The sequence below is a fragment of the Chlorocebus sabaeus genome, chromosome 3, assembly GCF_047675955.1.
Source record: "Chlorocebus sabaeus isolate Y175 chromosome 3, mChlSab1.0.hap1, whole genome shotgun sequence".
Taxonomy (NCBI): Eukaryota; Metazoa; Chordata; class Mammalia; order Primates; family Cercopithecidae; genus Chlorocebus; species Chlorocebus sabaeus.
This window is the reverse complement of record NC_132906.1, coordinates 84,676,183-84,699,969: the sequence shown is the minus strand read 5'-3', so window position 1 is coordinate 84,699,969 and position 23,787 is coordinate 84,676,183. Positions and strand designations below refer to the sequence as shown.

Sequence of the window (23,787 nt, the reverse complement as noted above, 5' to 3'; positions counted from 1 at the left end):
CGCGTGTCCACCCTGCCATCCACTTGGAGAAGGCCTTACTGAGTCTGGCTCGACGCACGGGCCAATCCCCTCGCCCTACACCTTGGCTGGAACCTGAGACGGATTCGCTCCCAAAAGATGCTCCAGTGGCAGAAGCAACTCAAGTTCATCATTGTCCTGAGAGAGAGGAACATCGCGGTTCTCGGCCGGGACAGCAGAACGCCAGGGGACCCTCACCTGGGCGCGCCAGGGCACGGGCTTTGATTGTCCTGGGGCCGCGGAGACCCGCGCGCCTGCCCTGCACGCCGGGCGGCACCCTTTGCAGTCGAGTTGGCTGCTGCGATCGGCCGGCGTGCCCCTGCCGAAGCCTCGGCTGCTTCTGTCCACCTCTTACACTTCTTCATTTATACGTGGATCATTTCGAGAGTCCGTCTTGTAAATGTTTAGCATTTTGCTACTTTATTGCTTCTTTCTGGCGACGGTTCCAGCACTCGCCGAGACCGGCGGAGAAAGGCAGCTGAGCCCGGAGAAGAGCGAAATATGGGGACCCGGGCTAAAAGCAGACGTCGTCCTTCCCGCCCGCTATTTCTATATTCAGGCAGTGGATACATCAGGGAATAAGTAAGTCGAGAAACGGCTCCTTACCTGTTTTGGATGGCAGTTAAATCTGTTTCTCCCTTTAAGTTTTTTCTTTCCAAGAACTCGTTTCTCCACAACAGTTTAAATTCCAGGATATTTGGGTACCAATTTTTCTCTGTAGCTGTAGAAATTGTTCCGAATTATAATATATGCAATATAATGTGTTGTATATAACATATAAAATAATCTCCTAGCAATTTTGATCTTTCCAAGAACTCGTTTCTCCACAGCAGTTTAAATTCCAGGATATTCGGGTACCAATTTTTCTCTGTAGCTGTAGAAATTGTTCCGAATTATAATATATGCAATATAATGTATTGTATATAACATATAAAATAATCTCCTAGCAATTTTGATTCGGATTCCCACATTATCAGGGCAAGACAAAGTCCCTCCACTTTGCTGGAAATACTGTTTCTAACTACTTTTCGCATAAGCTGTTATAAGGGATTTAAACCTAGCTGTTAGAGACTTGATGGGCTTCATCTTTCTCTGGTGCGGCTCTCAATTTTCAAGGAGACATCTGCAGGTAAGCATGTTTTGAAACTGAAAAAGAAAAATGAAGTACTATTTGAAACTTTAAAGTTCAGAAGGAAAGTATCGAAGTATTAATCTCCTATATGATTGTAACAAATATTTTGTTCCAATGAATTTAATACTTTAACATCATACTTAAAACTTATTTTTATGATTCATATACTTCTGAAATGATTGTCTTTATTATTGGTGGATGCTGACTATGTGTATTTTGTACAGAAAAAAATACTGGAATAAAAGGTTGTCAAGTGAAAGACAGGTTGTAAATTTTGTTATTTGGCAAAAGATGATATACTACCTACTACTTTGCTTTTGCCCATGGCTGAGCGTGATTTTTTTTTTTAAGACAGGGTTTCACTTCCTAGCCCAGTCTGGAGTGCAGTGGTGCAATCACAGCTCACTGTATCCTCAACCTCCCAGGCTGAAGCTACCCTCCCACCTCAGCCTCCCTAGTAGCTGGGACTACAGGCGCGTGCCACCTCACCTGGCTATTTATTTTATTATTATTATCATTATTATTATTATTTGTAGAGACAGGATCTCACCTTGTTGCCTAGGCTAATCTCGAACTTCTGGCCTCAAGTAGTCTTCCCGCCTTGGACTCCCAAAGTGCTGGGATAGTAGGCATGGGCCACAGTGCCAGGCCTGAGTGTGATTTATAATACTGATATTGTAAAGATTCATTGGCAGAGATTTTTCAAAATAAGATCATTATCTTTGGGACCACCGTTTGATCACAAATATCCAGATGTGATGGCATGAAATAAATAAGTTGGTAAGAATATTTTTCTATATGGAATACATGAGTATGTTCTATGCTTATATAGACTAGTAGTCTTAACATATTCCATTGTGATTGTTTAATGAAACTGTTTCATGTTATCTTGGCCATTGTCATCCTCATTTTTTTTAAATCTTTGATCCATCATATTCATTCTGGTACTAAAAGCATAAGAGAAAAAGAAGCAGTTATATGTTAGAGGAAGAATGTGGAGGAGAATAATCAACTTTCCAGACTGAAGAGCATAATCTTTGTGTGTTTGTTCATTAAAATAATCTGTTTATTTTCCCCATCGCCTTTTCATCACAGATTCACATCTTCTCCAGGCGAAAAGGTCTTCCAGGTGAAAGTCTCAGCACCAGAGGAGCAATTCACTAGAGTAGGAGTCCAGGTTTTAGACCGAAAAGATGGGTCCTTCATAGTAAGATACAGAATGTATGCAAGCTACAGAAATCTGAAGGTGGAAGTTAAATTCCAAGGTCAGCATGTGGCCAAGTCCCCATATATTTTAAAAGGTAATTTGGAATATAATTTTATACCAGCAGTATTTGAATAAAATAATATATGTTATTCCATCAACAAAAACAACTTGGCATTATATATATATATACACATTTTTTTTTTTACTGAAAGAAAAAAAATAAAGGCTTTCTACTTGAAAGCTAAGTTATGAGTCCTGGTAAAAGAAAAGATTTGAACGGAAATTCTGATTTGCTTAAGAGCAAGGAACATATTAGTAAAGAATTTACTCCGTGAAGACATACATTAGCAAAAATAATCAAGCTATATGCATGATCATATATGATACTTTCTTAATTGGAAATATATGACTTAAGTAACTGATAAGTGTTATTGAAATGTGGTAGATCACTTCAGAAAGGGAGATAGCTTGAAAGAGAAGGAGGGCACTGGTGGTTTTTTGTATTGTTCCAATGCCATTTTCCCAGAGAAATTCTCTGACCTTTTTTTTTTGTTTTTTTTTTTGTTTTTTTGAGACGGATTCTTGCTCTGTTGCCAGGCTGTAGTGCAATGGAGCAATCTTGGCTCACTGCAAGCTCCGCCTTCTTTGTTCAAGTGATTATCCTGCCTCAGCCTCTCAAGTAGCTGGGGCTACAGGCACGCACCACCATGCCCAGCTAATTTTTGTATTTTTAGTAGAGACAGGATTTCACCATGTTGGCCAGAATGGTCTCGATCTCTTGACCTCATGATCTGCCTGCCTCGGCTTCCCACAGTGCTGGGATTACAGGCATGAGCCACTGTGCCTGGCCATTCTGATGTTTCTTATATAGGATGAGAGTACAGTTTTGTTACCTAGACCCATATCCTTCCCTCTTACAGGCGACAGTACCACCAAACAGTAGGGAAGTGGAAGCAGTGTATATACAAGGGCAGAAATCTTGCCCCCCTTAACAACTGCAAGAAAAGTAAACTTTTTTTTTTTTATTTTTGTGAACTCTGCAGAGAAGTAAGAAAAGGTAGACACTTTTTAAGAGTCTCTAGGCTCCTTTCCTACATTCCGCCAGTACCGCCTGGTAAAGTATCACCCACTAAACCTTAAAAAGATATTCCATTGTCAGCCACTGCCTGGGTTAGGTGGGATCTGAGAATTATAAAAAGGAATAACAGTAAAACCTCAATGCAGACTGTAATTAACTTGTTATAAAATTAGTGAAGTCGACTGTTTTGAGAATTACTTTTGCTTCTTTTTGTTGCTGTTGTTGTTGAGACAGGGACTCGCTCTGCTGCCCAGGCTGGAGTGCAGTGGTGCAATCACTGCTTACTGCAGCCTCAACCTCCTGGATTCAAGCAATCCTCCCACCTCAGCCACATGAGTAGCTGGGACTAGAGGCACTCACCACCATGCCCCACTAATTTTTGTGTTTTTTGTAGAAACAGGGGTTTACCATGTTGTTCAGGCCGGTCCCGAACCCTAGAGCTCAAGTGATCTGCCCACCTCGGTCTCCCAAAGTGCTAGGATTACAGGCGTGAGCCACTGTACCCAGCTACTTTTGCTTCTTTTTTTTTTTTTTTTTGAGACAGTGTCTCTCTCTGTCGCCAGCCTGGAGTGCGGTGGCACAATCTTGGCTCACTGCAAGGTCTGCCTCCTGGGTTCAAGCGATTCTCCTGCCTCAGCCTCCCAAATAGCTGGGACCACAGGCACACGCCACACCACCTGGCTAATTTTTGTATTTTTATTAGAGGCGGGGTTTCACTATGTTGGCCAGTATGGTCTCAATCTCCTGACCTCATGATCCGCCCGCCTCGGCCTCCCAACGTGCTGGGATTACAAGCGTGAGCCAGGGGACCCAGCCTACTTTTGCTTCTTAATAATTCCTAAAAAACAACAACAACAACAACAAAAACAGAATAGCAGTTCCTTGTTTATTTTCGTTGTTATTGATGATTTACTTATTGAGAAAAGTACCTTAGACACTTTAAGTACCTGTTTGTATAACAGACCATCAAAATATTAAATCATATCACTTTTGTCTTTCATTAAAATAGGTATGCCCCTCTGATACCCTTTTACCAGTATTTGGTTATTCTTCAGTCTACAAAACATAAGGAATAATGAGCTGTAATATATACCGTAGACATAAACTAAGTATCTGTTGGCTTTCTTTTGTTTTTTGAAACAGAGTCTCGCTCTGTCACCCAGGCTGCAGTGCAGTGGCACAATCTCCACTCACTGCAACATTCACCTCCCAGGTTCAAGCTGTTGTCATGCCTCAGCCTCCCAAGTAGCTGAGATTTCAGGCACGCACCACCATACCCAGCTAAACTTTTTTGTATTTTTAGTAGAGATGGGGTTTCAACATGTTGGCCAGGCTGGTCTCAAACTCCTGACCTCAAGTCATCCACACACCTCGGCCTCCCAAAGTGCTGGTATTACAGATGTGAGCCACTGCACCCGGCCTCTATTTGCTTTCTTTTGAACTCATGCAAAGTAGACCTTATTATGAAAATATCACAAAACTTCACTGTGAAGAGCTGTCGGAGGAGAAGACTGACTGACTTGCAATGCCCCAATATAGTAAAAATGTATTACTTTTTTCTTTTCTTTGAAACAGGGTCTCACTGTCTTGCCCAGGGTGGAGTGGTACAAACATGGCTCACTGCAGCTTAAACCTCCTGGGCTCAAGTGATCCTCCCACCTCAACCTCCCAAGTAGCTGAAACAACAGGTGCATGCCACCACACCCAGCTAATTTTTTATTTTTTGTAGAGACAGGGTCTCCCTGTGTTGCCCAGGCTGGTCCCGAACTCCTGGGCTCAGGCTGTCCTCCTGCCTTAGCCTCCCAAAGTGCTGGGATTACAGACATGAGCCCACCTCGCTGGCCTGTAATTCTCTTAAAATGTGTTTTCAATGAAAATGCTCTTCCTATGTAACTAGGCAAAACTCATGAAGCCACATTATAGATACTTATTACAAGTTTCAAATGCTGGGTGAAATTATCACTGTTGTGCTTTGTTATTCTTATGTAAATAGGGCCAGTTTACCATGAGAATTGTGACTGTCCGTTGCAAGATAGTGCAGCCTGGCTACAGGAGATGAACTGCCCTGAAACCATTGCTCAGATTCAGAGAGATTTGGCACATTTCCCTACTGTGGATCCAGAAAAGATTGCAGTAGAAATCCCAAAAAGATTTGGACAAAGACAGAGCCTGTGTCACTACACCTTAAAGGATAACAAGGTACAACACGTGATTCGGGTTTGCTTGTTTGTTTTAGTGATTTTTTTTTTGCTTGTTTTGAACATTTGGCTACAATTAGCTAAATCATGTTATAAACATCATTCAAATGAGCATTGTGACAAGCTTTTCCTCAGTGAAATCTGCCAGTGTTTTTAGACTAACATAATAAATGGTAAATTCTCTTTTAGGTTTATATCAAGACTCACGGTGAACATGTAGGTTTTAGAATTTTCATGGATGCCATACTACTTTCTTTGACTAGAAAGGTAAGTATATGTTTTCTCTTAGCTGTAATAGATCATTTAAGCCCAGATTTTACAGGATAATTTTTCAAAATACAAATTCTAACACTATCAGCGTATTCTCTTCTGGAGCCTCATGATAATACTGTTGTGAAGCTTTCTGTTATTTCAGTATCTGCGTTTGTTTCCTAGGACTGCCGTAACAAAGTGCTACAAACTGAAAGCCTTAAAATAAAAGAAACGTATTATCTCGCAGTTATGGAGGCCAGATGTCCAAAATCAAAGTGTCAGCTAGGTGCCATGGCTCACTCCTGTAATCCTAGCACTTTAGGAGGCCGAAGCGGGTGAATCACTTGAGCCCAGGAGCTCGAGACCAGGCTGGGCAACATGGGAAACCCTGTCTCTAAAAAAAATACAAAAATTAGCCTGTAGTAGTTTCAGCTAATGGGGAGCTGAGGCAGGAGGATTGCTTGAACCTAGGAGGTCGAGGCTGCATGAGCTTAGATCACACCAGTGCACTCCCAAGGCCTGGGTGACAGAGTGAGATCCTGTCTCAAAAAAAAAAAAAAAAAACTAAAGTGTCAGGAGGGTGAGTTTCCTCTGAGATGATCCTTTCCTTTCCTGCCCCTTCCTGGCTCCTGGCAGTGACCCTCCATCTTTGGTGTTCCCTGGATTGCAGCTGCATCCTCCCATCTCTGCCTCTGTCATCACATGGGCTTCTCCCCTCATGTCTCTGGGTCTCTTCTTCTTATAAGGACACAGCATAGTGGATTAATGGCCCAGCCTACTCCAGTATGACCTCATCCTAACTAATATCTGCAACAACCCTATTTCCAAATAAGGTCAGTCTGAGACACTGGGGTTTAAGACTTCAGCATATCTTTTGCAGGGACACAATATTTTATAGAAGAAAGAAAAATGCCTTATCATAAAATTATTTTGGTACTAAACTAACTTTGAGTCCAAAGATGACTTGCCTTGTACTGAATCCCATTCCTTGGGATAATGGGCTTTTGTCGGGTTCCAGTGGAATGGTTTGAAAGTAATGTCAAAATAGTGGATGTAAAAGACTCTACCGACATTTTTACCAAATGTGTATTTATTTATAATCCATTATAATATTTATTTATTGAATAATTTGCATGTATTTCTTGATTAAACTACTCATGGAAAATCATAATGCCTTTCTTTTCGAGATTTCAGAGCACTTACAGTCTGTTAATTCTGAATGTAGGTCGTTATATAGCATCAATATTAAACCTCCTTTAAACTAAGACATCGGAGTACTGTCATACTTCTCTTGCTCCTCTGTGTCAATCTATGGGAAAATGAGAAAGTTCTTCAGGACTTCAGCTTCTCAAGATGCTTCTCAGACTGATCAGTGCTGGTCTGGCCTTAAAAATATATATCTGTTGTTTTGTAAATACTCTAAACATTTTCTGTGACTAGAGAAAACAGATCCTCTTTACATATTTATGCCATTTGCCAGTAAAGGAAGGAAGCATAGCTTGAAACTTACTATGTTGCTGTTGGTGTTGGGCTTCCTGAGTTCAAATCCTGGTCCCACCACCTACCTGGTGTATGTTTTTTAAAATGGAACCATTGGCTCACTAGCAAGAAACTAGGGTTAGAGTCGCAAGTGCTAATTTTTAAATTATTTTCCAATAATTCTCCTTCTCTTTGATCATCTTAGAGGCTGTTCGCAGTATTAGAGCAGAGATTACTTTTGCCATTTCATCCCTTTCGTAGGGAGCGTAGAATGCTTATACATGTGACCATATTCTGAAAAATTGCCCACTATTCAAACCAAGGTAATTATCATTACCTAAAACATGTAACATTGGCCTTTCATTAATGCAATTTCAAATTTAAATTGATAAATACAATGTATTATCCAATGCAGAAAATGTGAATAAGCTTCTTGTTTTGTTTTTTCTAGGTGAAGATGCCAGATATGGAGTTCTTTGTTAATTTGGGAGACTGGCCTTTGGAAAAAAAGAAATCCAATGCAAACATCCATCCAATCTTTTCCTGGTGTGGCTCCACAGATTCCAAGGATATCGTAATGCCTACCTACGACTTGACTGATTCTGTTCTGGAAACCATGGGCCGGTGAGAGAGAAGTCAGGGTTGGCCCAGAGCCTTGGTTTTCTTTCTTTGGTGAGTTCTTTTCCAACAACCTTTGTGATATGATGATTTGGGAGGAAAATCTGTTGCACTTTGTCTTCTAGGGTAAGTCTGGATATGATGTCCGTGCAAGCTAACACGGGTCCTCCCTGGGAAAGCAAAAATTCCACTGCCGTCTGGAGAGGGCGGGACAGCCGCAAAGAGAGACTGGAGCTGGTTAAACTCAGTAGAAAACACCCGGAACTCATAGACGCTGCTTTCACCAACTTTTTCTTCTTTAAACACGATGAAAGCCTGTATGGTCCCATTGTGAAACACATTTCATTTTTTGATTTCTTCAAGGTATGACTTAATCAGTGGCTGATCTTTTTTGTTTTTCTAATGTATTTGTACATAGTGCTTTGGGAAGGGAAATTGAGGCCTGCAAATGACAAGAGGTGGGAGAAGTTCGCACAAAATTGAGTGAATATCGAGGCATGGGGGTGCTGGGGACTGTTTTGGCAACCAGGATCTGCCCTCACTGCCCAGTCTTGACATTAAATGTGTATCAAGGGAGTTTGGAGCCTGGATAGAGCTGTAATTTTTTTCCAGCTAACCCTTGAGATAAGCACATGTCACCTCCAAATATGTTTTTAATAATACTTACATGTAAGTCATTTTACAAATACTTTCCCCAGAGCCATGTTATCACCACAGAATAAGGAAGATAGAAACTATTTGTTTCTTATCAGGCCTTGTGGTGGGGAATGACTTGAAACCCATCCAAATGTTCTGCCTGGGAATTAGGGTTTGCTTTCTGTGTTTAGAATGTGGATTCCCCATGTTTCCTGGGGAGTAGTCCTTTTTCTAACAACTCCCTTTTTAGGGCAGTGGGCAGCACCCTGCTCTTTAGACCGTGGAGCTGTTTCTGAAGTCCCCCGTGGTAGAGAGAGAGGTGGGGAAAAGGTCGTCATCTGTCCTCTGTATGTGGGAAGACAAGTGATTAAGGAGTTCTGTCTACCCTGTAGATGACCAGGTTTTCTTTTGACGGGTTGTGTTGAGGCAGGTTGACCTAAAGAATGTTGTAAGTTGAATTGTCTGTATTTTTCTGTATGCATATCCCAAAGATTTTTGAAAGAAATGATTATAACCAAAGTGCAAGGACACTAGCCATCCTTCCTCAGTGGAGGGATGCTGCATCCTGCCTTGGCTTTATTCCTGCCTGTGAATTTTCTGCAACTAAAGATGATAGATTACTACAGTTCTATGAATATTTTTATTCATAGGTGTTCTTGCTCCACAGCTTGCTAATTTCTTTAAGACATATGTCTGGGTGTTTAAAAAACATGGTTAGCCAGGCGTGATGGCTCACGCCTGTAATCCCAGCACTTTGGGAGGCTGAGGCGGGCGGATCACCTGAGGTCCAGGGTTCGAGACCAGCCTGGCCAACATGGTGAAACCCCATCTCTACTAAAAATACAAAAATTAGCTGGGTGTGGTGGTGCATGCCTATAATCCCAGTGACTTGGGATGCTGAGGCACAAGAATCACTTGAACCCGGGAGGTGGAAGTTGCAATGAGCTGAGATCACGCCACTACACTCCAGCCTGAGTGACAGAGCGAGACTCTGTCTCAAAATAAATACATAAATAATATGGTTAACATGGCTCAGAATGTGCCATCATGAGGGGCACATTAGCAATCAATAAAGTAGTAGGAGAATTACAAAAAGTCACAAATGAATCCATCCTTCCTTATGTTGCAGCCTTAGGACAACAGTATGATTTTATTGGCTGCTTCAACACTAGATTTGTATCCTCCTTTGTAAAATTTAGGAGCACATCAAGCATTTAGCTCTAGATCAACCTGTTGTATAATGACGCTTACTAAATAGCAAAGGCAGAGCATGGAAGCTGGCCAAATTGTGTCTGAGGATTGCAAAGGTTTATGTGTGGGTTGGGAAGGAAAATAGAGTGGAGAAAAGGAAATTTAATGGAGGTTCTTAGACTTTACCATTGTTTTGCAGCATAAGTATCAAATAAATATCGATGGCACTGTGGCAGCTTACCGCCTGCCATATTTGCTAGTTGGTGACAGTGTTGTCCTGAAGCAGGACTCCATCTACTATGAACATTTTTATAATGAGCTGCAGCCCTGGAAACACTACATTCCAGTTAAGAGCAACCTGAGCGATCTGCTAGAAAAACTTAAATGGGCAAAAGATCACGATGAAGAGGTAAGGTTAGTCTCCTTGAAGGCTTATTTCCACTTGTTTCCCAATATCATGGGTCCCTTTGAAATGTATTGTACCTGGAGAGCATCCAGGATGTTCACGTAATAGACTTTGGCCTGTAAATGGGAAGCTGCCTGCTCGTGGATGGCACGGCAGTTCCTCTGGGCTGAACACAGCGAGCACTGCATCTTACATTAACTCTCCACTCTGCATGTGAAACAAAAAACTAGACTGGGTGCAGTGGCTCATGCCTGTAATCCCAGCACTTTGGAAGGCTGAGGCAGGCAGATCACCTGAGGTCAGGAGTTCGAGACCAGCCTGGCTAACATGGTAAAACTCTGTCTCTACTAAAAATACAAAAATAAGCCAGGCGTAGTGATGGGTGTCTGTAGTCCCAGCTACTGGGGAGGCTGAGGCAGGAGAATTACTTGAACCTGGGTGGGAGGCGGAGGTTGCAGTGAGCTGAGACCACACCATTGCACTCCAGCCTGGGCAACAAGAGTAAAACTCTGTCTCAAAAAACAACAACAACAACAACAACAAAAAGCTGCACTGGGGCCTTGATTACACTTTCTGTTTCAGTAGGGTTGCTCTGAGCCACAAGCATTACCTCCACTAGCAATGTGAAAATTATAAGATGGCCAGTCTGGCAGGAGTCACTAACTGGCTACAGGTTAAAATGAGGGATTGATTCAGAAGTAGATGCAGCCATAAATAGATAAATAAAGAGGGATGGAATGCAATAAACTTTAAGCTAATTGTTTGCTGAAATTGGTGAAGGCAGTGTGCTAAGCTTCATCTTGCGTTTACAAAGTCATCATTAGTTTGCTTGGTGTACACCTTGTCTCTCCAAGAGAGGCTTAATTCTAGAATGTCCAATATGACTTCTCAAACTTTCAAGTCTTAGAAACCTCCCTCCGATTTAAACAAACATACTCTGTTAAATGTTCTGTTTTACGACATGAGACTACCCCCAAAGATATTATTTCCCACAGTTGCCTCAATGTATACGTACTCTGAAGAGCAGTTTGCAGATGCCTGCATGGGAAAAATGGATTCTATTACAGGACTTTATCATTGTTCTTCCTGTAGGCCAAAAAGATAGCAAAAGCAGGACAAGAATTTGCAAGAAATAATCTCATGGGCGATGACATATTCTGTTATTATTTCAAACTTTTCCAGGTCAGTATTTTCCAAGAAAATTATCACATAACTTATAAGTAGACATGTTAAAAACAAATAATATTTTACTTAATTTCTAAACATATGTTACTCTAGGGAGATACATATATATGTATGTATCAGAAGTATATATATATACTTATGTGGATGAAAATCAGAGACAAATATTAAGTAATCATAAACATAGTTGAAAACCAAAGATTAGCTAATGGAAAATGTTACAATATTAAGTGAAAAGTATTAATATTAGAACTATGTGATGTTTGACTAAGAAATTGGCCTCTGATCCTACACAGTTATGGTACGTAGATTTGTATGTTCTCTTTGTGTTACATTGCTGCTGCCTCACCGTATCTTTGTCTAAACAGTGCCAAGTGTGTTTGGGCCTCTTGTCCTGACTCCATATGAGCCATGACTTCCCTTGGAAATTATTTCCATGGACCCGAGCATTTAGAGATTGTAATCAAGCATATCTGACCATTTAAAGGACTCTTTTTAAAATGTGGTAGTAGGCTGGGTGCAGTGGCTCACACCTGTAATCCCAGCACTTTGGGAGGCTGAGGTGGACGGATCACCTGAGGTCAGGAGTTTGAAACCAGCCTTACCAACATGGAGAAGCTCCGTCTCTACTAAAAATACAAAAATTAGCCGGGCATGGTGGTGCACACCTGTAATCCCCGCTACTCGGGAGGCTAAGGCAGGAGAATCACTTGAACCAGGAGGTGAAAGTTGCAGTGAGCCAAGATCACACCACTGCACTCCAGCCTGGGTGACAAGAGTGAGATTCTGTCTCAAAAAAAAAAAGGTAGTAAACAAGTTCTTGGCTAATAATAGTACTAGATCGAGAGTAAGATTTTTATCTCACAGTTGCAGATACTGAGCCCCATATCTGAGGCTCTGCTACAGATCAAAGTTGGTATATTTCTGGCCTGTACTGGCTCCTCCCCATATTGTAACCTTCCCTTGATGGAGGGAAGTGGAGGATAAACCATGTAAAATGAATAAACTCGGGGGATTTACCATGTGAATTTCTAAGCGTCCATGGGGCAATGTTCATTCATTTAGCATAGGTACTTAGCACAGTGCCTTACTCAGAGTAAGCACATGATAAATGAAGATGATGATGGAGGCTTGTGCAAGCCATGATAAGGAAAGCAGAATAGTCTGTGTCTTCACATTCTCAGTCTAGGGAAGATTGTGTGCAAAATTGTTTTTACTGTAAGTCAGAAGATGGTTAAAAAAGTCATGGAAATGTAGGATATAATAAAGAGATGTCTGTTAGGAATAGGCAGCCAGTGTTCATCCTCTCAGATGCTCTGCTGTTGGTGTTCAGAACTAGTATATATGACGGACTGTGCAGATCACAGTTTGACACACATAAGTTAAACGAATCATAGTCTTCATCTATTCTAGCCTGTCTCATTGGGTGGATCTAAAGTGTTGTATAAAGAATGCTTTTATGTTGTTGCTTAAACAGGAATATGCCAATTTACAAGTGAGTGAGCCCCAAATCCGAGAGGGCATGAAAAGGGTACAACCACAGACTGAGGATGACCTCTTCCCTTGTACTTGCCACAGGAAAAAGGTAACCAGAACCGAGCTTATGACCAGTGTCAGAATAAAAACTAACATTGATCCAAACATGGATTTATTCCTATAGTCATTCAATCAGGTAGCAAATATTTGAGTTCCTCTCGAGGTCTCCAAGCAATTCAGTCTGCCAGAGAGATAGGTATAGAAGATAGCAGTGCTCAAGAAAGGATGCTACAATGCAGATAATTGAGAAGACATGGTAGCTCCCTGGCAAAGTGGAGGGAAGCCTTTTATAATGTGAGGATCCAGCTCACACCCTACTTGAATAGATGCTTACAGTCTGAAAAATATTTTCATGTGTATCATCTGATGCCCTCATCTCCTCATGAGATAAGTTTGGCAAAGTTCATCATCCCAGTTTAGAGAAGGAAAAATATGTAACCACGATTATTGATGTTTTCCAATTCTTCATTTGAAAGTCATCTCTGTTGATACCACTACTTAAGGATCTCATTGATAAAAATGAAAGTCAGGTTCACATCTGGACTTTTAAGGTAAAAAGGACCTTTGAAGTCATCCAGTAAATGCCTTCATTTTATGGTTCACAAAACTGAGCCCAAAAAGGAATTGTGCTCAAAATCATCTAGCTGGATTATAGCAAAGCAAAAACCAATCTCTCATCATCAGATTGTGATTGCGTGTGTTTGTATATAAAGACATAGTGTGGCAGGGGACTGTTGCTTTGATTATGATTTCTGTTCGAAGGAATGTAAATTGCATAAAATAGAGTGTATATGTGTGTTTGTGTGTTTGTGTATGTGTGTGTGTAACATATGCTGACTTGACATTTTAAGCAACATAATTAGGTTTCTGAATGGACAAGTTCAAAATTGTGGTATTATAACCAAAGACAAGAAGGCAGATTTGGCAATTATTATGTCTACCTCTCAAGGGGGTGTAAAAGGAATTAAGGTGAGGCCAGCCCCAGTGATGTGACAGAACCAGCGTATATGAGCTCACCCGTTGATAAATATTTGGGAATTTTGCATACTGTTTAAATTTTTGGTAGGTTGGAATCAGCCTGATAGGAGTATTTACACCATGACAATCAGCACATGCTACAAATCAGAACTTTGGTTGTTTTATTTTTGTCTTTGTTTTTTGTAGAACTCATTTACCACTAACCAACTGGCCCTCAAAGGTCGTTCATCATCATTGTTAACTCTATCAGTGCTCCAGGTCCATAAAAATTAGTTAAAACCAATGACAAAACAAGAATTGCCAAATCGAAAGGTTCCCCCTCACCAATCTGTGATTAGGTATCAGAACACTTCTCACTTTGGCTCTAAGTGAGACTAGGCAGCTTCCTTGCTCCACTTCTGCTCAATTGTTTATCTTCATCTACGTGATTGAGAGGAGGTACCCAGCCAGTATCTTCCACTGATTAGTAGAAGTTAGGGGCCAGAATGGTAGCTTTGTTTATTTTTTGCTCATTGTCTATCCTAACCTTTCACCACTACTGTTCATAACACAAGGCCTTTACAGTAGTACAGCCCGTGGATGTTTGGGTTCCTTATCAGTAGGCTATGGAACACAATGTGATTTTACCCTTAGCTGACTCTGGGCCTCTGGAAATAGTCCCAAGCCCTAAAAGCCTCTAGAGGCAGCTTGGCTTCCTCTCATCTTTACAGGAAAATAATGAACAAATGAATGTAAGTCTTCTTCACTTGTGTAAGACTTCTTGATAGCTCTAAATATTTTGCTTCTTAATTGCAGACCAAAGATGAACTCTGATATGCAAAATAACTTCTATTAAAATAATGGTGCTCTGAAGACTCTTCTTAAGTAAAAAGAAGAATTTTTTAAAGTATTAATTCCATGGACAATATAATATCTGTGTGATTGTTTGCAGTATGAAGACACGTTTCTACTTATTATGCAGTATTCCCATGACTGTACTTTAAAGTACATTTTTAGAATTTTATAATAAAACCACCTTTATTTTAAAGGCCTATGTTGTGCTAATTATTAGCTGTGTTTGGAACAGGGAGCAGTAAAAACAGAGGGAATCTGGGTCCTTGATGCACAGCAGCCCAGACCACCTGCCCAGACTGGTTTTAAATGACAAAGCAATGAACCCCGGTCTCCTTGTAAGCCCATATTACTGTGGGTATTCAGCCAAACTTAATTCTAGCTAATAGTTCATACAAGGCCAATCATCATATGGCCTCTACCTGCATCTTGAGTCAAATCTCTCAGCACTTTCTAATGTCAATCCAGTCCTCTGAAAGAACGAGTCCTCTCCCAGTTCTGTCAATGCCTGTGTTCTTACCTTCCTGGCCCATGCCTTTCCCTTGTCCTAGAATGTCTTGGCCCTCTCTTCTTCATCCAGCTTAGACATCCTTCAGTACATATTTTACCCTTACTAGATTTTAAGTGCCATGATTTCAGAGGCCAGGCCTTTCTTCTGGGTAGTCCTAACATCTAATAGAGTGACAGCAACTAGAAAGACTGAATAAATATCTAATGGGTGATATGGTTTTGATGTTTGTCCCTTCCAGATCTCATGTTGAAATGTAATTCTGAGTGGTGGAGGTGGGGCCTGGTGGGAGGATTTCATATCTTAGGGGTGGATCCCTCATGAATGGCCCGACACCATCCTTGCAGTAACAAGTGAGTTCTCACTGTGAATTCACATAATCTGGTGGTTTTAAAAGGTGTGGCACCTCCCCCTCTCTCTGTTACTCCCTCTCTTGCCACATGATACCCTGGCTCCCCTTTGCCTTCCACCATGATTGGAAGTTTCCTGAAGCCCTCTCCAGAAGTAGATGCTGGCACTACACTTCCTATACAGCCTGCAGAATCATGAACCAAAATAAATATCTTTTCTTTATAAATTACCCAGCCTCAGATATTTCTTTGTAGCAACACAAAAATGGCCTTAATACAATGAGTAAATGACTGAATGAAAATCACTTTGAAATGCGCTTAAAAGAACTTAAAAAGAACCAAAAATCTGAACACTGAACCATATATCATATTCTACAGATTCCTTTACCTAATGTTCTCTCTTCCATTCATCTTCCAGTCAAATAATTTTTTCTAAAATATTTTGAATCTTGAAATAGACATACAGAAGAATATAAAATGTATATCTGCAATTTAAACATATATCTGCAATTTAATTATAAGAAAACATCCATGTAATCACTGACAAAGATTCTTTGCTTGACCACCTGTATTAATCCGTTCTCTCGCTGCTAATAAAGATATACCTGAGACTGGGTAATTTATAAAGAAAAGAAGTTTAATTGACTCACAGTTCCACAGGGCTGACGAGACCTGAGGAAACTTGCAATCATGGTGGCAGGGGAATCACACAAGTCTTTCCTCACATGGTGGCAAGGAGAAGCGCCAAGCCAAGGGCGAAAAGCCGCTTATAAAACCCATTGGATCATGCTATCATAAGAACAGCATGAAGGTAACTGTCCCCATAAATCAATTACTTCCAACCAGGTCTCTCCCACAACACGTGGGGATTATGGGAACTACAATTCAAGATGAGATTTGGGTGGGGACATAGCCAAACCATATCATTCCACCTCTGGCCCCTCCCAAATCTCACATCTCACATTTCAAAACACAATCATGCCTTCCCAACAGTTCCCGAAAGTCTTAACTCATTTCAGCATTAACCCAAAAGTCCAAGCCCACAGTTTCATCTGAGACAAGGCAAGTCCCTCCCGCCTGTGAGCCTGTAAAATCAAATGCAAGTTAGTTACTTCCTAGATACAATGGAGGTACAGGCATTGGATAAATATACCTGTTTCAAATGGGAGAGATTGGCCAAAACAAGGGCAATAGGCCTTATGCAAGCTCTAAATCCAACAAGGCAGTAATTAAATCTTAAAGCTCCAAAATAATCTTTGACTCCATCTCTCACATCCAGGTCACGCTGATGCAAGAGGTGGGCTCCCACGGCCTTGGGCAGCTCCACCCCTGTGGCTTTGCAGGCCACAGCCCCTCACCCCAGCTGCTTCTACAGCTGGTATTGAGTGTCTGCTGCTTTTCCAGGTGCAAGCTGCAAGTTGTCAGTGGATCTCTCATTCTGGGTCTGGAGGACAGTGCCCCTCTTCAGCTCCACTTGGCAATACCCCAGTGGGGACTCTGTGTGGGGCCCAACCCCACATTTCCCTTCCACACTGCCCTAGCAGTGAGGGCTCCACCCCCACGGCAAACCAACCTGGACATCCAGGTGTTTGCATACATCCTCTAAAATGTAAGCAGAGGTTCCCAAACTTCAATTATTGACTTCTGTATACCTGTAGGCTCAACACCATATGGAAGCTGCCAAGGCTTGAGGCTTGCACCCTCTGAAGCCATGGCCCAAGCTATGCCTTGGTCTCTTTTAGCCACGGCTAGAGTGGCTGGGACACAACGACCAAGTCCCTAGGCTGCACACGGCAGGGGTGTCCTGGGCCTGGCCCCAAAACCATTTTTCCTTCCTAAGCCTCTGGGCCTGTGATGGGAGGGGCCGCCTTGAAGGTCTGTGACATGCCCTGAAGACATTTCCCTGTTGTCCAATGATTAACATTGGACTCCTTGTTATTTATGCAAATTTCTGTAGCAAGCTTGGATTTCTCCCCAGAAAATGGATTTTTCTTTTCTATTACATTGTCAAACTGAAAATTTTCCAAACTTTTATGCTCCGCTTCCTCTTGAACGCTTTGCCATGTAGAAATTTCTTCTGCCAGATACCTTAAATCCTCTCTCTCAAGTTCAAAGTTCCACAGATCTCTAAGGCAGGAGCAAAATGCTGCCAGCCTCTTTGCTAAAGCACACCAAGCATCATCTTTATTCCAGTTCCCAACAAGTTTCTCATCTCCATCTGAGACCACCTCAGCCTGGACTTCATTGTCCATATCATGATCAGCATTTTGGTCAAAGCCATTCCACAAGTCTCTAGGAAGTTCCAGACTTTCCCACATCTTTCTGTCTTCTAAGCCCTCCAACTCTCTAGGAAGTTCCAAACTTTTCCATGTTTTCCTGTCTTCTTCTGAACCCTCCAAACTGTTCCAGCCTCTGCCCATTACCCAATTCCAAAGTCACTTCCACGTTCTTGGGTATCTTTACAGTAGCACCTCACTCTCTGAAGTACCAATTTACTGTATTAGTCCATTCTCACGCTGCTAATAAAGACATACCCACGACTGGGGAATTTATAAGGGAAAAAGGTTTAATTGACTCACAGTTCCACAGGGCTGGGGAGGCCTCAGGAAACTTACAATCATGGTAGAAGGGGAAGTGAATACATCCTTCTTCACATGCCTGCTGGAAGGAGAAGTGCTGAACAAAGGGAGAAAAGCCCCTTATAAAACCATCAGATCTTGTGAGAACTCACTCACTATCATGAGAACAGCAGTATGGGGGTAATTGCCCCCGTGATTCAATTACCTACCACTGGGACCATCCCATGACACATGGGGATTATGGAAACTGCAATTCAAGATTGTTCTCTGACCGAACTGAGAGTCAGGCTACTATTTCTTGTGACCCAATAACAAGATGCAGATGAACTAGAGAGGAAGAGAGTTTTTATTTCTGTAACCAGCTACAGGGAGAAGGCCTGGAAATTTTATCACCAGACCAAATCAAAATTACAAAGTTTTCCAGAGCCTATGTACCTTCCAAGCTATATGTCTATGTTTAAGTGTGCATTCATCTAAAGACATAAGTGTTTAGCTTCTTTTAATCTATAACTAAGTTCTGAGTCCTGAAGACCTTCCTCTGGAGCCTCAGTAAATGTACTTAATCTAAATGAGTCCAGGTGCTGGGGTGATTACCCTTATCTTGCCTCCTACTAAATCACGGAGGTTTAGGGAGTTCCTTCAGACTCCCAATAAACTTGTTTGTGGAGGCCTTGGGAGTTTATCAGGCCCTCAGTAAAACTTGGTTAATCATGCTTTAAGGTTCAGGAAAGGCCTAGGCAAAATTCTTAGTGGGCTGTTGTTACATTCCAGCCTTTGTATAAGGACACTAGCTTTTAACATTTAATTTACCACTCAGTCAGTACTGAAACAGTTGTTTGGAGGCCTGCGTTAGTGAGACCTGGCCTGCCACAAGATGAGATTTGGGTAGGGACACAGCCAAACCATATCACTATCCTTTCATCAGTCTCCTGAACCTTGTCATAGGCCTATCTGCGCACTGCCTTATAACATTCAATTTTACCAAGAACCCTGCTAAGTCAGTTTCACAAAAATCCCCCACCCTCCATATGTGACCACGCTTTGTATCTAATCTACTTCCTCATCCTCTACCATCCCCCAAGTCATGTCTGATCATGCTGGCCTGTTTTCAGCTAGAATCCCATTTGGTCTATTTAACCAGAATATCTGTCACCCTGATGCATTTCCTCTTAGTAATTTTCCATCCACTGACTCCCTACCCTGATCCTTGGCTATAAATGCCCATTTAACCATGCTGTATTCAGAATTGAGCCCAATCCTATACTGAAATGTCTTTTCCCCCGTTGCAATAGTCCTGACTAGCATCTGTTTTTTACCACTTTATTGTCCAGCTCTGGTTTTTCTTCGACATTTCCACTCGGGTTCAGAAATAGAACATTGCTTAGAGGTGACCACAGTGCCTCCCCTTATCACATTTCCTCTCTGCTCCCAGGTAACCACGAACATGATGGCTGTGATCATCTTTTTCTTGCTTTTTAGTTTTACCACCTACATATAGCACCTCCCTAAGCAGCAGAGTTTACTCTTGCCGATTTTGAAATTGATGTAAATGGAATCATATCAAATTTCTGTTGTTACTTGCCTATTTTTTTTTTTTTTTTTTTTTTTTTTTGAGACAGAGTCACACTCTGTCACTCAGGCTGTAGTGCAGTGGCACAATCTTGGCTCACTGCAACCTCCACCTCCTCGGTTCAAGCGATTCTCCTGCCTCGGTCTCCTGAGTAGCTGGGATTACAGGTGCCTGCCTTGCCTGGCTAATTTTTTGTATTTTTAGTAGAGACAGGGTTTCACCATGTTGTCCAAGGTGGTCTCAAACTCCTGAACTCAAGTGCTATGCCAGCCTCGGCCTCCCAAAGTGTTAGGATTACAGGCATGAGCCACCGCGTCCAGCCTTATTCATTTTTTATATGTGGACAGTACTTCACCATATAAATATGATCACTTTATTTTACCATTCCATTGCAGATGGACATTTGGATTCCTCCCATTTGGGGGAAATGTCAATCAGTGCTGCAGTGAACACTCTTATTCATGTTTCTTGGCCACATTTGATTAGAAGTGGAATTACTGGGTTATAAGGGATGTACATCTGTTATTTCACTAGATAATGTTAAATGACTCCAAATTGTTTGTCCCAGTTTATGCTCTTTCCCCTGTACAGAATTTGCAGTTGCTTTACTTTCTTGCTAACAGTTGATATTATCAGACTGACAAATTTTTTGCCAATCTGATTAGTACACAATGGTAACACATGTTTTAATTTTCTTTTCTCTGATTATTAATGAGGCTGACCATTTTGTGGTTATTAGCCTTTTGTGTTGCCTTTCCTGTAAAATTTTTAATTATTTTCCTACTAAGTAGTTCAACTTTCTGCTGGATTCATAGACATATATTCTGGATTTAGTACTTTGTGGTATATGCTCCATACGTTCTACTTTATGGCATGTCTTAGACTCTCATTTCAGTGTCTTTTAATGCTCAAAAGATTATGTTTTTGTTTTTTTGGGTTTTTTTGTAGAGACAGGGTCTCACTAGCTGGTTATTTAATGTAGCTAAGAAAACTGTAGATTTTTATATATGTTCTGTACCCAACCCCTTAACGAACGATTTTATTAGCTCTAATACATTTCACTTGTTTTTTCTCAAACACAATCATATTTGAAAGTGACAGTGTATCTTCTTTGCCATATTTATAATCTTATTTATTTTCTATCCTTATTGCATTGGCTGGAACTTCTAGCATAATGTTGAATAATTGTGGTGACAACAAGCATTCTTATTGTCTTTCAGACTTCAATGGTATATCATTAGTCAGGATTCTCCAGAAAAATATGACCAATAGAGGGGTGTGTGTGTGTGTGTGTGTGCGCGCGTGTATAAAGATTTATTTTAAGAAATTGGTTCACACAATTTTAGAGGCTAGCAAGTCCAACATCTGCAGTTAAAGTCCGAAGACCATTAGGCTGGAGACCCAGGAGAGAACTAGTATCGCAGTTCAAGCCTGAAGGCTGTCTGCTGACAGAATTCCCTCTTGCTCAAGGAAGGCTAGTCTTTTGTTCTACTTACTCCTTCAGTTAACTGGATGAGCGCCCACCCCCCGCCACCTGCCACGTTACAGAGGGCAATCTGCTTTACTCACAGTTCACTGATTTAAATGGTAATCTTATCCCAAAACACTCTCATCGAAACATGCAGAATAATGTGTGACCACTTATCTAGGCACCCTGGATCAGCCAACTTGACACATAAAGTTAGCGTTACAAATGGGAATTCATTCAACAAATCTTGAGCACCTAATATGTGCTAGACATTGTACTGTGCTCTAAGGATACAGAAGTGAACAATTGCTGTCTATTCTGGAAAAGAATGAAAATTATCAAGTAAAAACTAAACAAGATAATTATGGATTGTCATAAATAAAAACAGGGTATTACAGAGAAAAAAGTGGGGTAGATAGTGGTGGCTAGTTTAGATTGGATCATCAAAGATGTTACAGATTTTTCAATGTTGAGTAAAATGTTTGGTCTAGTTTATGATAAACAACCACTATTAAAACAGTACTGATGCATGTCGCAGCATGGATAAACCTTGAAAACATTATCCTAAGTGCAAAGCAAGTATATTAGAGCAACAAAGCACAGGAAAATTGCTTCTGGTAAACAGAGCAGGGCTACCCCACAGGCAGAGTAACACTCATGGGTTACTGGCTAGCTATATATCTATATATCTATATCTATATATATCAATCTATATATAGATCGATATAGATATATACATATATACAGAGAGGGAGAGAGACGGAGTCTCGCTCTGTTGCCCAGCCTGGAGTGCAGTGGTGCGCTCTTCTCGGCTTTGCAACCTCTACCTCCAGGGTTCAAGCAGTTTTCCTGTCTCAGCTCCCAAGTAGCTGGGACTACAGGTGTCTGCCACCACGCCTGGCTAATTTTTGTATTTTTAGTAGATGCCGGGTTTCACCATGTTGGCCAGGCTGGTCTCTAATCTAATACTGACTTATTTCCTTTTTCAATAGGAAAGGCATTAAATTTTATTAAGTGTTTTTAAGGCATCTATTGAAATGTTCATGTTTTATTTGGCTTTGTTTTTGCTGCATTAATCTGTAATGTATTACATTAACAGCATTCTAATTTTTGAAACATTATAAAACCCCAGGGTTTAAAAAAAAAACAAACCAGGGTTATTACATATTATTATTTTAATACATGGCTGAATTAATTGCACTAATATTTAATTTAGGATATTTCAAACTATAGCCCACAGGCCCAATCTGAGCCACCACCAGTGTTTGTACAGCCTGCAAGCTAAGAATGATTTCAACATTGCGAAGTGGCTGAAAAAAATAAAAAGAAGAGTATCTCATTACATGTGAAGCATATATGAAATTCAATTTTTGGTTCATAAATAAAGCTTTTGTATTAGTTTCCTATTGTTGTGATGATAAATTGCCACAAACTTACGTGGTTGAAAACAATATAAATTATTCTTTCACAGTTTTGGAGGTCAGAGTCTGAAACCAGTTTCACAGAGCTCATGTCAAGGTCACTGGCAGGGCTGATTCCTTCTGGAGTCTCGGAGAGGAGAAAACTTTTCCTTGCCATTTCCAGCTTCTAGAGCTGCAGTCCTTATATTTCTTTTCTTGAGGCCCCTCTTCCATCTTCCCATCCAGCATCTTGGCATCTTCAAATCTCTCTGCTTCTGTCGTCACATCGCCTTCTGTTTCTCTGAATGGCACAGCTGAATTCATAATAACAAAATAGTATGAACAATTCGAATGTCTACCAACGGGTGAATGAATACTCAAAAATTCTGAATACTATTTGGCAATAAAAATATATGAGTTGTAACAAGGTACAAAGTACTGATGCATGTCACAGCATGGACAACCTTGAAAACATTATCCTAAGTGCAAGAGGCTAGAGGCACACGACCACACAGTGTAGGACTCCATTTATATGAACTGTCCAGAAAAGGTAAATCCAGAGAGACAGAAAGTGTGTTAGTAGTTGCCCGGGGATAGGGGTAGGAACAGAGAATGGCTGTAATGCCAGTGAATCCCAAAACTGGAGCTGAGCCTGAGAGGGTTCTTGACTTTGCACAGGAAAGAATTCAAGAGCAAACTGACAGTAAAATGAAAGCAAAGCAAGTACATTAGAGCAACAAATCACAGGAAAATTGCTTCTGGTAAACACAGCAGGGCTACCCCACAGGCAGAGTAACACTCATGGATTGCTGGCTAGCTATATATCTATCTATATATATATATAGATATCTACAGCTATCTATATGTATATCGATATATAGATAGATATATATAGAGAGAGAGACGGAGTCTCGCTCTGTTGCCCAGCCTGGAGTGCAGTGGTGCACTCTTCTCGGCTTTGCAACCTCTGCCTCCAGGGTTCAAGCAATTCTCCTGCCTCAGCTCCCAAGTAGCTGGGACTACAGGTGCCTGCCACCACGCCTGGCTAATTTTTGTATTTGTAGTACATGCTGGGTTTCACCATGTTGGCCAGGCTGGTCTCCAACTCCTGACCTCAGGTGATCCACCCACCTTGGTCTCCCAAAGTGCTGGGATTACAGGCATAAGTCA

The 23,787-nt window shown here is 41.2% G+C and overlaps 1 protein-coding gene across 3 annotated transcripts; it reads left to right on the top strand.

The window, feature by feature from the left end:
* Positions 1-70: 70 nt before the first annotated feature.
* POGLUT2 (protein O-glucosyltransferase 2) lies at positions 71-22,617 on the top strand. Of its 3 annotated transcripts, none has more exons than XM_007960842.3 (10): positions 71-600; positions 2,246-2,451; positions 5,429-5,634; positions 5,823-5,900; positions 7,816-7,988; positions 8,108-8,345; positions 10,009-10,218; positions 11,308-11,397; positions 12,875-12,982; positions 22,451-22,617. In XM_007960842.3, the coding sequence occupies exons 1-10, from the start codon at positions 419-421 to the stop codon at positions 22,466-22,468; spliced, it is 1,509 nt and encodes a 502-aa protein (XP_007959033.3). In that variant the 5' UTR covers positions 71-418; the 3' UTR covers positions 22,469-22,617. The 3 variants fall into 3 exon arrangements, with proteins under 3 accessions (XP_007959033.3, XP_007959032.3, XP_007959035.3); XM_007960841.3 differs by lacking the exon at positions 22,451-22,617 and adding an exon at positions 14,707-14,938; XM_007960844.3 differs by lacking the exon at positions 12,875-12,982.
* The last annotated feature ends 1,170 nt before the right edge of the window (positions 22,618-23,787 follow it).